Raw genomic sequence first — 15,079 nt, 5'->3', positions numbered from 1 at the left:
ATAATCAAATGTGAGCAACATAAGCCATGTTTCCACAATGGTACAGTTAGATTAGACACATAAGGACACTACATCATAAAATATCAATGTACAAAGAAGAAGAAAAGATTACCTACTAATTATTTGCATACATTTTAAATAGGAATACTCGAAACAGAGAACAATACTGTGTACAGACAGAACAGTGCAAAGGTTTGATTATTAATAGATCTTGTTGCCATAAGGATCTGAAATATTGTTGTGACTGTTACCGTGGCGTCACATTTAAGAGTCTGGATTTGAAAGGGATTTAGCGACACCGTGTGTGTGAGGAGGGAACTGCACTCTTTGTTTTGGAGGAAGGACGTGGACTTGAGACAGAGACGCTTCAGTTTGTGTCCAGAAAATGAGCGAACAGGAAGAGTTCTTTGCGGGTAAGTCACGTTATTTTTAATAATTTAAAGGTGTTGCATGCACTCTTTGGCGTTTGTGTGTCTGTATATATACAAATATATATGTGCGTTGGTCTGTACGTGCTTTTAGTAAAGCGAGTTACAATTTAGCAGAGATTCTAGTGTGTACTTACTAGTGGTAGGTGGAGGTATTGCATGTAGGCCTTCTCCAAACATGTACAAAAAACGTTTGTTTCATAGTAGGATAGTCAGTAAATAAGTGTAAATAAAAAAAAATAATATTTTTTTTTTTAATTCGAATTGTGTATGTTGTGTTTACATGAACAGACAAAACAAGGTTTTGTAGTTATGATTTAAATGTTTCACTCAATGCTTCATTCTTGCAAAGCGTCAAACCTGTTTTCAGTATACTCCAACTAGTACTTCCATGCATACGTATGATCTTGTTTTATGAGATGTTGTGTCATGTGTTGCACAGGCATCTCCAAGATCCCATATCTACCCACTGCTGCACCAGGAAATGTCATGTGCTTCAAGCACTACAATGCAGAGGAGGTGGGTTATACCTTAAATACCTTAATACATCAAAAGCCCTACACTGCTCTTTACTTTTCTGTCAAGTTTTATAAAGAGTAAAGATCTGGAAAAATTAAATAAATAAATAAATAAAAACTGGTCAAATTTAATCCAACTAATATGATTTTTTGAAATTCAGGAAATGATGCACTTTGACAGTGAGCTGAATTTCTTCTCAAAAACAAAAAGTTTCTCGGAATGACTTGAAATTTATCATCATAATAGTCGGCATCGCCCTCAGCAAGGACCTGTAATTTTTTTTCAAGAATCATAATTCTTTTTTTTTTTTGAAATTCAGGAAATTCAGGAAATTATCCATGATGCACTTTGACAGTGAGCTGATTTACTTCAAAAACATTAGGCACATTTGCGTTGTGTCTGTTAAAGGTGTGTGGACAAAATGTCCTCACAAAGATAGGATTGACAGTTGATTCACACGGCTTATTTAAGACGTGTGTTGTTGTGTACAGGTGCTGATGGGCAGGACAATGGAGGACTGGCTGAGGTTCTCAGTCTGCTACTGGCACTCCTTCTGTGGAACTGGTACGGTAACAACTTTAACGTCATTAAAGGGATAGTTCAGTTTTTTTTTGGAAGTATGGTTGTATTCAGGCAGAGACACATTTAGCCAATAATAAAATCTGTAACGCGTTTCCTTTGGCGTCTCCCAGTGGTGACATGTGGTTATGGCACATATCATAAAATAATGTCACCAGTCGCCACTGTTTTCTGATGCTGTTCCTCAGTCTTATCTGGACTGGAAACTGAAGTTTGGAAACATCTTGCACTAATACTGAAGCCTGTATTTCTGATATCTCAACATAATTTTACTTAAAATAACAGGCCTACTCATTTGCTTAATCTGTGCACAGTCTTTCTTTCCTTGATTACTATGATCTTCTCTCTCAGGTGCTGACCCTTTTGGGTTCCAGACTCTCCACAGGCCCTGGAATAAAGGAACGCCTATGGAATCGGCCAAGAGGCGACTCTGCGCCGCTTTTGAGTTTTTCACCAAGCTTGGAGTGAGGAAATGTACCTTATTTAATGATCAAAGTAACCTCTGTACATACAGAGCTTCATTATTAAGATTATTTATGGTAAATTTCCTGTAACGTGACCTCTGCTTGTCTTTACAGGTTAAATACTACACATTTCACGACAGGTAATCAAAATAAATCTTTTTTTTAATCATGTGTGAATACTGTGTGACAATGTAGCCAACATTAAATGCAGTTTAAGTGAAATTAGTTCAGCAATAAGTGTCCTTTGTGTCAAAAACCTTGATTTTGTTTGATTTTACACAATCAATTAAAGCTACTGTATGTTGTGATTTCCTACAGGGACATGGCTCCGGAGGGCTCCACACTGAAGGAGTCCAACATGAATCTGGATGAAATAACTGATCTGGCTCTTCAGCTGCAGAAGCAGACTGGAGTTAAAGTGCTCTGGGTCACCTGTAACCTCTTTGCCCACCCAAGGTCAATATTTTTCCACTAATCTTTAGAAAACAACAACAAAATTAGGACCATCATAATACTATCTTCACATGTGGCAGGTACATGAATGGAGCTGCCACAAACCCTGACTGTCACGTTCTGGCCTATGCCGGCGCTCAGCTCAAAAAGGGACTGGATATCGCCAAGAAGCTGGGTGCAGAAAACTTTGGTATGAAGGTGTTTTATCTACACTCAGGGGTGTGGCAGTTGCCCGGGGCCCTGACGTGAGACGGGGCTCACAAGAATGACTTATCATATTCTGTCTTCTTAGTGTTTTGGGGAGGAAGGGAAGGTTTCCTGTCCATGCACAACACTGATGTCGCTGCTGAACTGAAACACATGGCCAACTTCTTCAACATGGCTGTCAGTAAGTGTTTTGTACTTACTGTTGAGCTAACACAACATTAACCCAGTCAGTCAGTCAGTATGTGTCACGTTTTTGTTCGTGCATGTGTCGGCAGAGTATAAAGACGACATCGGATTAAAGTGTCAGTTTCTTATCGAGCCAAAACCCAAGGAGCCATGCAGACATCAGTATGATTATGGTAAGATCTTCACTATCAAGAAATGTGAATAAAGAGTCATGGTGATTTATTTATTTTTTTACGTGCCACCTTTAATAGATGCTATGAGCGTCATAGGATTCCTGAAGCATTTTGGTCTGGAGAATCACTTCAAGTTGAATATTGAGCCCAACCACACCACGCTGGCAGGACACTCCTATGAACATGACGTTGCCATGGCGTCTGCGTGAGACACTTGAACTGCAAACATAATTTTTTTTTTCCCCCACACCCATAGTGTCTTAAAACTTAAACTGCACTTATTTTCAATCTCGTGCACAGGTTTGGCATGCTGGGTTCGGTTGATGCGAACACTGGCTCTCCTGACCTGGGCTGGGACACAGATCAGTTCCCCATGGACATCAGGAACACTACCATGGTTATGAAGGTGAACTTTATAACTTATTAAGAGTAATTCACCTTTTTGGGTGGTGGTGTTATTGTATAGTATTGTTGGATAAAGATCAATATTCTCCCCATGTGTGCATGGGTTTTCTCCGCGTTCCTTCCATAGTCTAAAAACATCCAGATTTGGGGATTAGGCAAATTGGACACTCTTAATCTAATAGATGTAAGTATGAGAGTAGATTAGGTAAGTATGAGTAGTAGGTTGTTTGTCTCTATATGTGTGGCCCTGCGATGGACTGTTGAACTGTCCAGGGTGTGATCCCACCTATCGCCCTATGTCAGCTGAGATTGGCACAGCACCCCCCACGACCCTCATGTGGAGGATAAAGCGGTAGATAATAGATAATGGCTGGTTGGCCAAAAAAACATCTGCAGAAGTGGCTGTAACCTGCAATTTATTGACTGGCCATCAGGGGGCAACTCTTTGTTGCAGTGGCTCAGGGATATTGGTTATTAGGCATTTGTCTCATCTATTCCAGACTATCATTGAACAAGGTGGTCTGCAGCCAGGAGGCTTGAACTTTGATGCTAAGGTGCGCAGAGAGTCCACAGACCTGGACGACCTGTTCATAGCTCACATCGGAGCCATGGACACGTTTGCAAGAGGCCTCAGGAATGCTGTACGCATCATAGAGGACGGTATAATCACTGATATGGTGAAGGTATGTATGTGAGTGTGAGTGTGTGTGGGTGCGGCAGCCACTGTTTAACGCAGCATGTACAGTATGTAACTCATGTCATGTATATCTGATTCTGTGTCACTTTAAACAGGAGCGATACTCCAGCTTCAGTCATGGTCTTGGACAGAAAGTGGAGGACGGCTCTGCCACCTTAGAGGACATGGAGGTAAGTGTCAAACATAGAGGTCCAATCTTTGTTTGTGAGTCATCAGTGAAATGAGAATCTGTAGTTTTAGAGAAATAAAACGGTACATGTTAAAGTGCTTAAAACACCTTCTAAGTGCTAGTTCTATGATGATTCAATTTATTTTGACCCTTCCTCAGGGCCCTATGATGTTAGGTTTCATGTTTGAGTAAATATACATGTTTTTGTACAATAATTGTAACTGTCTCGCAGCTTCATGCCATTTTTTTTTTTTTTTTTATTTCAGGATTATATCCAGCAGAACGGTGAACCAAAGGTCACATCAGGGAAGCAAGAAAAATATGAATCCATCTTTAATCACTACATATAATTAAAAAAAACCTCTTCCTTTACTTTCTTAATAAACTGTTTGAGTCACTCATAGTGGTAGTACACTATATTTTTAATCACAATATTAACAAAGCTGCGTTGTGTTGGCCCTTGTAGCCGCTGTGCTGCCAGCAGGTGGCGCTATGCCTTGTCTCATGTATGAAGTTTTGAGCAGATTGATCAGTGTATGGGAAGTTACAGACCACGTCCTGATTCGTTGTTTTCGAATGATCGATATTCGCCCAAATTCCGATGGTTGCTGGGGTACAAATATGGTACAGTTCAGTACGGTTTGGAACGGAAAAGCTCTGGGCTTGCGTTTCTACAAAGAACATTACCTTTACGCACCATACCAAACCAACTGGTTCCACTTGGTGGCTCACATGGCTCATCCACAATTTTTGTTTTTTGTTTGTTTTTTTAGCAAAAACTTTGTGTGATTATGTGATTCTTTGATCATAACCTAGAATGTTGAGCTAAAATTAAGCTAACAGTGAGAGTTAGCAGCTAACATGACGCAAAAGGTGAGAGTTAGCAGCTAATATGAATCTAACAGTGAGAGTTAGCATCTAATATGAAGCAAACAGTGAGTGTTAGCAGCTAATATGAAGCTAACTGAAAAACTTTTCATAATGTTTATAAAATTAAGAGATTTAAATTTTGGATTTTAGTTCCATTAGAAAAGGATCGATCTTAGCTAGTGATTTAGATTTAAGTTTTGTTAGTGAATACATTACATGAAAAAACTTACTGTTTTTTTTTTATTATTCTTATGTAACAAAATAAATAACTCTTTCAGTTTCAATAGGTTTCTTGCACAGTCGTGCTCGAACCCTAATAAATACATGTGAAATTGTTCCCGTGTTATTTCATTGTTAGGAGTCCTCGGGTCTGCTCACCTTTCCACTGACATCACATCATACTACCATCCTCGCTGCCCGTCTGTCCAATCAGAGGCCGGGGGGAGGACCAGCACCGGCGCCGCTGTCCAATGGGCGGATAGCGTGAGCTCTGCTCACTGTCACGTCGCTGCTGATTGGCTGGTGGAACTGTGGAGGAGGCGGGACTTTAAATCAGCGAATCCTCCACTGTCTGTGTGTCCTCTTAGAAAAAGTAGTAATTGAACCACAAGTTATTATGACTTATGAAAGGTAACACTTTGTTTTGACTGAACAGAGTATTATTTTTATTTTTATTTTTATTATTATTATAACTTTATAATAGTGTCCTTTCACCTTAAACTTAATTTATTTTGTATTATTATTATATATATTATTTAATCTATAAAGATGTGGACTTTCCTGGGAATAGCGAGTTTCACGTACCTGTATAAGAAGTCGGACACAGTGTGGAGCTTTGTCCACAGGGAGCTGCTTATGGCCGCAGTGTTGTTCCTCACAGCCGGGCTCATGCTCTCCTACATCAGATACAGTCAGGAGCGCAAACTGCGGCTCCGTCAGCTCCTCACTTTACCCCTGAGTCTCCTCTCTTTTGTCCCCGTCATCAACCACTTCATCCCCCAAACCTCAGCCCAGAGGAGCGACAGTCATCCAGAGGACACATGCAGGAAGGTAAGACACTTTTAATCCACAGAAGACTTCTACAGATCGAATAAAAGACAGAAAATTCCCTTTTATAATTTTTATTGTAGGACTTGGTAATTGGTGTTGTTTTTATACTTTATACAGTAGTTTATTTGTTTGTATATGTGCTTATGTTTCCATATTGTATTTGTTTTATTTATCTCTGATGTGCAGAACACTTTGTTTGAGCTGTTGTTTATAATAAAGTTGGATTGGATTGGATAGGTGTCTATTGTTTCAGGGCTGCAACGATTAATCCATTATTAAATCTGACCCCCAACTATTTTAACAATTGATTTATCAGTTTGAGTATCTTTTCTTATTTTTTAATTAAAACAAGTTAAAAAATAAAATATTTTAAACTGGATAATTTTGGTTTGTGGTCAAAAACAAGACATTTAAAAAAATATAATTTTGAGGTTTGAAAACAAACAAAAAAACTGTTTATTTGAGAAAAGAGTCGTTATTTAAATCCAGGGGTGTCAATCTCAAAGAGGCCAATGAGCGTCTAGTTTGGTCAAGAGGAAGAGTAGGAAAAAAAAACAACTGTTCAGCAGCAGGTGGACAATGTGATCTAAAAATGATAACACAATATTCCATCATGACATCACAATAAAGATAAACATGATGATATTTCACTGATTTTCAAAGTAAAAGTGCATGTTTTGATATGGAATGATGTAAACTTCATGTTCATGATGCGAAATGAATCTATTAATATGAAAAACAGAGAATTAAGTAACTAAAATTAAGTAGATAATAATGTGGACAACTGCAATTAAAACACCAAGCAAGCCTATATACTGTATAAATAAGCTTTGGCACATCTGGATTAACCGATGATGAAAATAATCCATAGTTGCAGCTCAATATTGTTTATAATGCTAAATAGCTGCTAAAAAAAGTGTCAAGAAACAGCTTTAATTGTAATCGGCTTAATCAATAATATCTCATAAGTAAAAGTGAGGTTGTTTATTGATCATCTTGGGGAAATCTAGGTTTTTAAGTAGCAAAGTAAAGGAATAAAAAAGGTAAAAACAAGCAGTAACAGGCAATAAATGGCCTGTGACCAAACGAAAACAATGAAAGAAGAATAAATACTATCTGTTAGCTGTGATAAGTGTTGTATCACTGTTATAGATAAAGATAATAAAGGAGATAATGTAATGTAGATGAATATGCTTCTGTTCCTCATTTGGGAATGAAGTGGAAGGTTTGCTCTTGTTGAATGTGGGGCCCCCTGGGTCCCTTTTGCCTGGTGACGCCGTATTCCCTTGAAACGCCTCTGTTATTTGATGCACTGTAAAACTAAAACAAAAAAAAACAGAAATATGTTCTGTAGAGCTGCTCAGTCTGGACTGTGTGTGGACTGAGGTTCTTCGTCTCTTGTTTCCAGAGCCGGAGAATAAGGAAAAGAGCAGATGCAGAGATCTCTACTGCCACAGGAAGTGCCTCAGACAGTGGCTCCACAGTGGATCCAGATCCCGATGTGGTGGTAGTTGGGGCCGGAGTCCTGGGATCAGCAATCGCAGCTGTGCTGGCGCGGGACGGTAGGAAGGTGACTGTGGTTGAGAGAGACCTGAAGGAGCCTGACAGAATCGTCGGGGAGCTGCTGCAGCCCGGAGGATACGCGGCTCTGAAAGAGCTCGGCCTGGAAGGTCAGTGACAGAGTGAAACTGTGTCCTGGCAGATCTTATATTTCAACATTGTTGTTGTTTTGGTGTGAAGTGGGCGGCGCTAAGATGGGAAAGGTGACATGACATCATCTCTTTGCACCAATCAAGAGGAGCCATATTTGAATCAGAATCTGGTGACTCGTGTTTCTGTCTTTTTCCATCGACAGTCAAATCTGACGCACAAAGAAGTAGCAACTGAGATGAAGTGCTGTACGTTTGAAAGCAAACAAATATGTGATGAATTTATTTGTGGACTTCTACACTAATACTCAGTAGTTGAAATTAAATGTCACCACACTATTGTACCTGTCTAAAAATGGTCAGTAGTTAAATAGAGCGCATACAATAATAGAATTATTTTTGAAACACACCTCAAATCCTTGTAAAATCTGAATTGGAACTTGGAAAAATTGGCTCTCTAGATCATCTAAATGGCAAATGATTTCAATGCAGTGTCCAAAAAACATGTGACATGAGAGTTTTAGTTTGGGATTATAATGATCACATTGTACAAAAAAAACACACCTCTTTTATACTTAAATATTCCTGATATGCTGTATCAGGATATTTCTTTTCCATAATGTTTTTATTTTTTTCTAAATGACGGAAGAAAAAAAAGTGTGGTTTTAATTAACTTAAAATTCATGTAGAGATATAGAGAGATAAACTGTAGGGGTAAATGATTATTTTCGAGTATTACTCTAAGCCTACAGTAGCTCTCTCCAGCTCGTGTAGTAGCCTCTTAGCATTTGTCCCTTTTCACACATGCTGACTGAATAATGAATGAAGGCTCTGAAACAGTAACCTGTCGCGTGTGTTTGGCCTCCATCAGGGTCAGTGGAGGGTTTGGATGCTCACGAGGTGAAGGGCTACGTGATCCATGACATAGGGAGCAGCACCGAGGTGGAGCTTTCTTACCCGCAGCAGGAGGAGAACATCAAGAGTGGCTGGGCGTTCCATCACGGTCGATTCATCATGGGCCTGAGGAGAGCTGCCCTCGCAGAGCCAAAGTGAGTCCACACCATGACGACGTTTTTTTGCTGGCGCTTAGGGTGAGAACAAACAGGAGTTCAGAGCAGAGTGAAGGATTGAAGCTGCTGCTAATGTCACGTCTCTAATTGACCTCACATTAATCTGCATGTGTGTGGACTGTGAGAGGAAGTGCCTGCAGAAAATGTGGGAGAAGATTGGAGCAGGAACATTTTGACTACAAGGCACCAGTGCTATCACCACACCACCATACCAACCTCGTTCATGTTTGACTTTAAGGCAGCAGAATCATCCAGGTCATCTTTAGTTGGTTGTAGTTATAGATATTTCATCTTTCATCCAAAAGGCATCTTCAGTTCAAAGTTCAAAGGTCCCTTATTATGCTAAATCAACTTTTTAATCATTTAAATCCTTATATTTGGGACTCTGGAGGCCTTACCAGTCGGCAAAGTGTGAAAAAAGATGACTCACTCATGTTTTTGTGGTCCTCCTCAGTCTAAGTACAGGAGATAAAACACGCGATGTTGACTTCCGCGCTCCTTGGGACGTCACAAGACAATAAATTCCAGGAATTGTTGCTCGCGGAGCTCCGTTTTGTCCGTAAAATATGTGAGAGTGCTGGTGAGGGCAACGGTCTGTGAAAAGTTCTATTCTTGGCTCCACAGTGCAGCACAGAGTCCTACACACACTAGGCGAAATAATGGAATAACATGTATATATTTGTGAAGACACCCAGTTGGTCCATAAAGAAGATTTAAACAACAAGTAACAGGGCTTCTTCAACTTTCACTCAGATCACACCCTAATCTTTAATTATTTAACATTTTATAACAGCAATTATTGACATTATTGGCAAAATCATTGCATACTTTAATGCAAATATCAGTGGTTGGGTTCAATAAACCACTGCAATATTATTATTTTTATTTTTTTTTTAGAAAAGGCACAGATAAAGTCTAGTTCATTTAAAGCGTTTCCACCACACAATGGTTTACTCTGTCTAATTGCGCCCCCCAGTGTCACATTCGTAGAAGGCACCGTGACCAGTTTGCAGGAGGAGGACGGCTGCATCACAGGAGTCCAGTATAAGGACAGAGACACTGAAGAGATCAAGGTGAGGACAGGATGAGCAGAAGCTTAATATCTCACATGTTTAAAGTGTGATGATGATGATGATGATGATGATGATGATGACGATGATGATGATGACGATGTAAACGTGTGTCCTGCAGGAAATCCACGCAGCCCTGACTGTGGTGGCTGACGGCTGCTTCTCCAAATTCAGAAAGAGTCTGGTCTCAGGGAAAGCTCAGGTCTCCTCTCACTTTGTCGGATGCCTGATGAAGGTAAAGAGAACATCATCAGCCAAATGGGGACAATTTCAATCAATTGAATTGTTTCAAATTATTATTAACCATTTTCTGACGTCATGATGTCATTTCTTCCTCAGGACTGTCCTCAGTTTAAAGACAACCACGCTGAGCTGGTGCTGGCCAACCCCAGCCCGGTGCTCGTCTACCAGATCTCCTCCTCACAGACCAGAGTGCTGGTGGACATCAGGGGAGAGATGCCACGCAACCTCTCCGACTACATGAGTGAGAAGATACACCCACAACTGCCAGGTACACAAAACACACAACAACAACAGTTACTACTCTGTAGCCTTTTGTAAGGAGGAGAACTTGAGAACGTCTATTTTAATTGTTTCCAACATGTATGCATTAGATTTTACTTTGCAACATTAGACAAGACCAATCAAAAATAGAAGACATTGCAACAAACTAAGTGTGTTTGTCTCAAATTGCAGTTTTTAATTGGAAATGATAAATTGTTCAGCCCTGCTTTAATTGTTTATGGAACTGTTTTTAAGTGATAAATGGTCACTCATGGGTCACAGAAGATCTTTTTGTTGCAGTTTTTTTTTTTGTTTTTTTTTATTTCCCAAAGTATTTCAAGTTTTTTGAGTATTTAAAATTTAAACATGTTCCTGCAGTCCCACCTGACAATATTGCAGGGCCGTGGTTTTTAAAATACATAGCAAAGCAAACTAGGAATAAGAGACTTTAAATTTCAAGGTGATTAAGAAACCAATATGTGAAGTGACTGGTGTTGAAGTGCTTTTATATGCAGTTTAAATACATTTTAAAGAGTTTGGAATATATAGCACTTTGCCCTTTTTTTTCCTTTATAAAATTCCATAATTCACTATTGATCCATAAACAAACTAGAAAAGCACTCCAAGGCAGCTCAGTGCCCTACAAAATACACCCTGCAGGCGCGCCTGGGTCAGACAGCGAGTGTTGTAACCAGTGATAGTGTATATGGATCACGCCCAAAATGTAATCACTAGTTCCTGGTCCCATTGTGGACATTTCCTGAAAATTTCATCCAAATCCGTCCGTGACTTTTCGAGTTATGTTGCTAAATAACAGACAGATAAACAAACAAACAAGCAAACAAACTCCAGTGAAAACATAACCTCCTTGGTGGAGGTCAGAGAAGGTCACAGGTCACAGGTTTTGTGCTTTTAAAGCATTTATTGGAGGAACACAGTGTTGGGGATGATTGTTGATGCCCCAGCTGCACTTGAAGGGTTTGACATTCACAGTGCGCTCTGCTATTCAAGCTGAAATATCAAAGGTAAAGTATGAGGCAGAGGTGCAGCTGAAAGAGTGTCAGCGGAGTCGGTCACACTGATGTGCTGATAAACGTACACCAAAAAAATTTTTTTTGAGTGATCGACCACCTGTGCTCCTTCTCTTTCCTCTCTCCTTCCTGCAGAGCATTTACAGGAGCCGTTCATGGTGGCGCTGCAGAATGATCGACTCCGGTCCATGCCCGCCAGCTTCCTCCCTCCCTCCCCCGTCAATAAACCAGGTACTGAAGCGATATCGACTGCGTCTGTCGTTTCAGGCGATCTGAGGGAACCTTTTCAACTGACTCCGGCATATGTTATGCACTGCTGTCAAAGGAGTGGATCAATGTGGACTCTGATGTGTGTTAAAACAAAGCTAAACCATTTACTGTTTGTCCACTAACTTGCTGTCAGTCTGTGTTTGAAGGGAAGATTAAGACTGTGGCATTAAGAATTCAAATTTAAATTTTTAATGGCCTTTAGAGATGACTGCAGATATATGTTTACATTTGATCATCTGATAAAATATAACAGTTAAATAATATTCATAATGTGATACACATTACATTTATTGATGGTCTCTCCAATTTGAGTACACGTATATATTTGATATGAAAAAAATATTTATTTAGCAATTATTAAGAATCAGAATACTTAAATGTGCATTATGTAATAAATCTAAAGCAACTGGCCATAAAATCCTCCTAATATGTCACAGAGAAAAATATATATTTGCAGACTGAAAATCATGTTTATGTTTTGAAATCATGTTTTGGCATGTGGCGCCACCTACCGCCGTCTACCAATCATTACAGTCAGTAGAGTCTCAGCTGCCGAGCAACCATGGGTTGCCAGTTACGTCAGAAAACGAAACGAAACGAAATGTAGTAACTGTTTTTGGCCACATTCTTATGCTTCATATAAGACTCAGCAAGTACAGAAACGTTAAACATTAACATTTATAAATTCAAAAATTAAGAAATAAAAAAATAAAGAATTTATTAATAATAATGAATAAAATTAAAAATTTAAATTAAAAAGAGCAGCAAATAGAGTGCAAGAAATTAAGATGTAACGGGTGATAAAAAACAGACTGTCAAATAGATTTTTGGATGGAAAAAAATACAAATTTAGTGCACAGAACAAACACGTGTAACCTTACATTAACCTTTATTGCGCCGTGCCGCATGAACACCCTTATATGGACATGTGTTTATAGGTCACATCCTCAGGCTTCCTATGTGTTACTGAGTCAAAGTTATGATTCATTTTATATCACAAATTTATTTATTTACTTTTTAAATTTGAGAAAATTGTGCAGAAGTCACAAAATAGAACATTTTCGAATACAAATTAAATCTGATTTGAGTACATTTTTGTTTATATCGTAGGTAGGTAGTGTAGTGAGAAAAATAATATGACACCCTATATTCCACGTATAAACGTAGTATTGGAAAAATCAGCCTTAATACTCAGACAAATAGTAAAATAACTGTTGAATCTGCAAGGTTTTGCTTTTTTTTTAAACCGGTGTGTGAAGCTACGTGTATTTTGTTACACAAACCGCCCGTGGTCTGCTCTCCTCAGGCGTTCTGCTCCTGGGCGACGCGTACAACATGAGGCATCCTCTGACGGGAGGCGGGATGAGCGTGGCTCTCAACGACGTCCGCATCTGGAGGAACCTGCTCAGAAACATCCCCGACCTGTACGACGACGGGAACATGTTGCAGGTGAATTTGTGACGAGTTAATGGATCCCATGTTTATTCAAACACAGTGTGCTGTCATTTCACGCCAGACTAGCTTATAATATTAACCTGCTTTTTACTTCTTCATCTCAATAGGCAAAGAAAAAATTCCACTGGGAGAGAAAGTCATCACATTCCTTTGTGGTGAACGTTTTGGCCCAGGCTCTGTACGAGCTGTTCGCAGCCACTGACGGTGAGTCCCCGTCTGTCCCTGCACCACTTAATCGCTTAAAGAATTCAAATCAAGACAAAACAAAAAGCTGCCATAAGATGGAGTGATAATAATAGTAATAATAATGGTGGCTTTGTGTGAACTAGAGTCTCTCCACGAGCTGAGGAAAGCCTGTTTCCAGTATTTCAAGCTGGGCGGAGAGTGCGTCTCTGGACCCATTGGACTTCTCTCAGTGTGAGTTTCTAACAATGTCGCACGTAATGAACAGGAAAATACAATTCTATTATTTTTAAGATAGGGAAATTAGCCTCGTTTCTTTGCTGTTTAAAGCAGGACTTTTGTTGAATACTCATATTAGTCAAATCCTTATTTCCAGACAAGGTAATGGACCGTTTCATTTCAGATCATCTGCTTTAGTGTCTCTGCGATAATGTTCAGTGGGTTTTTCTGCTCCCTGATGTCATCAAACAAACTAGGTATTTTTTGGTCATGTTTAGAATTAGAGACCCCTAGTAGCAGAATTGACATACTGTGCCTTTACACTCAGTGACTTCCATTGAGAGCACGTGGAAAGATTGGCTGACGTAACCGTCTGCACAATGAGCTGCAGAGGCTGACGCTGCTGAAGCAGAGACAAAAGCAGGACAACAGTGAGACACAATCCTGGATAAATGACTTTGAAAGTGCAGACAAAAGTCAACAGTTCCTCTGCAGACAATGACGTCCAGTGAGTTTTTGATGCAGAGAGGGACAAAACTTAGTTCTTCTTATACATTTCAGGGCATTTACTCACTTAGATTTCTGTAAATTCTTGGGTTTTAACTTTAAAATACCCAGATTTGAAGAAGTAATTTTCAGAGACATAGGTTTAGATGGAAACTACATTTTTGTACCAAAACAACTTTAAAAAGTATATGTGTGTGTATATATATATATATATAAAGTAAAAACACAAGTCAGTTTAAAACATTTTAAATAAATATAATGATGAAGAACAGCAGTTTAATCCGGAATGGTATTTAAAGCCAGAAGTATTGTCTACCATTGTATGTTTTATTGAGAACATTCTATAAATTGCATGTTGTGTTATAATAATAGTTGGACAGAGGGTAAAGTAGTCGTTAAATTGAGTTGTAGGAACATAGAAGTTTATACTTATGTCGACTCCTATTAAACGTGATGATTAGGAAATGTTGAAGATATTTGAAATAAACTAAATGAAAAAGAAATGGAACGGCTTTTGCAGACTTACAGACTCTAGTTCAATTATAATAACATTGTGATGCATATTTTCTTTTCATCAGGCTGACACCCAAACCCATGACTCTTATCGGACACTTCTTCGCTGTGGCTCTGTACGCAATCTACGTCAGCTTCAAGCGTGAGTCGTGGTTGACCAAACCTCGGGCTTTGTATAAGAGTGGAGCCATCCTGTACCGAGCCTGCACAGTCATGTTCCCGCTCATCTACTCTGAATTCAAGTACCTGGTGTACTGAAGGAAACACAGACACGGCGCCACTGTAACGTCGGCGGCTACAGCTGCTTTGCTGGAAGTGAAACCTGGGACAAAAAAAACAACACAAACTGGTAATTGACGATTCTTTGTGCGTTTACCTTCCAAAACATATTATTTTTTACTACTGAGG

General features: G+C 39.3%; 2 protein-coding genes across 2 annotated transcripts; both read left to right on the top strand.

Moving 5' to 3' along the window:
- The first annotated feature begins 333 nt into the window (after positions 1–333).
- LOC310924383 (uncharacterized protein) lies at positions 334–4,683 on the top strand. Its single transcript, XM_083886097.1, has 14 exons — positions 334–413; positions 871–947; positions 1,439–1,511; positions 1,878–1,990; positions 2,105–2,130; positions 2,309–2,446; positions 2,524–2,633; positions 2,736–2,831; positions 2,926–3,009; positions 3,088–3,214; positions 3,310–3,415; positions 3,915–4,097; positions 4,207–4,281; positions 4,547–4,683. The coding sequence occupies exons 1-14, from the start codon at positions 386–388 to the stop codon at positions 4,628–4,630; spliced, it is 1,320 nt and encodes a 439-aa protein (XP_083742223.1). The 5' UTR covers positions 334–385; the 3' UTR covers positions 4,631–4,683.
- A 1,235-nt stretch (positions 4,684–5,918) lies between these two features.
- sqlea (squalene epoxidase a) lies at positions 5,919–14,929 on the top strand (the record flags this gene model as incomplete). Its single annotated transcript, XM_083893634.1, has 11 exons — positions 5,919–6,200; positions 7,609–7,870; positions 8,721–8,898; positions 9,896–9,992; positions 10,111–10,224; positions 10,329–10,500; positions 11,660–11,755; positions 13,101–13,243; positions 13,357–13,453; positions 13,579–13,666; positions 14,737–14,929. 11 exons carry the CDS (start codon positions 5,919–5,921, stop codon positions 14,927–14,929), a joined length of 1,722 nt encoding a protein of 573 aa, XP_083749760.1.
- Positions 14,930–15,079: the final 150 nt, after the last annotated feature.

Source organism: Microchirus variegatus (assembly GCF_963457635.1).
Source record: "Microchirus variegatus genome assembly, chromosome: 1".
Taxonomy (NCBI): domain Eukaryota; kingdom Metazoa; phylum Chordata; class Actinopteri; order Pleuronectiformes; family Soleidae; genus Microchirus; species Microchirus variegatus.
The sequence above is the reverse complement of the archived record's forward strand: the minus strand, read 5'-3'. Positions and strand labels throughout refer to the sequence as shown.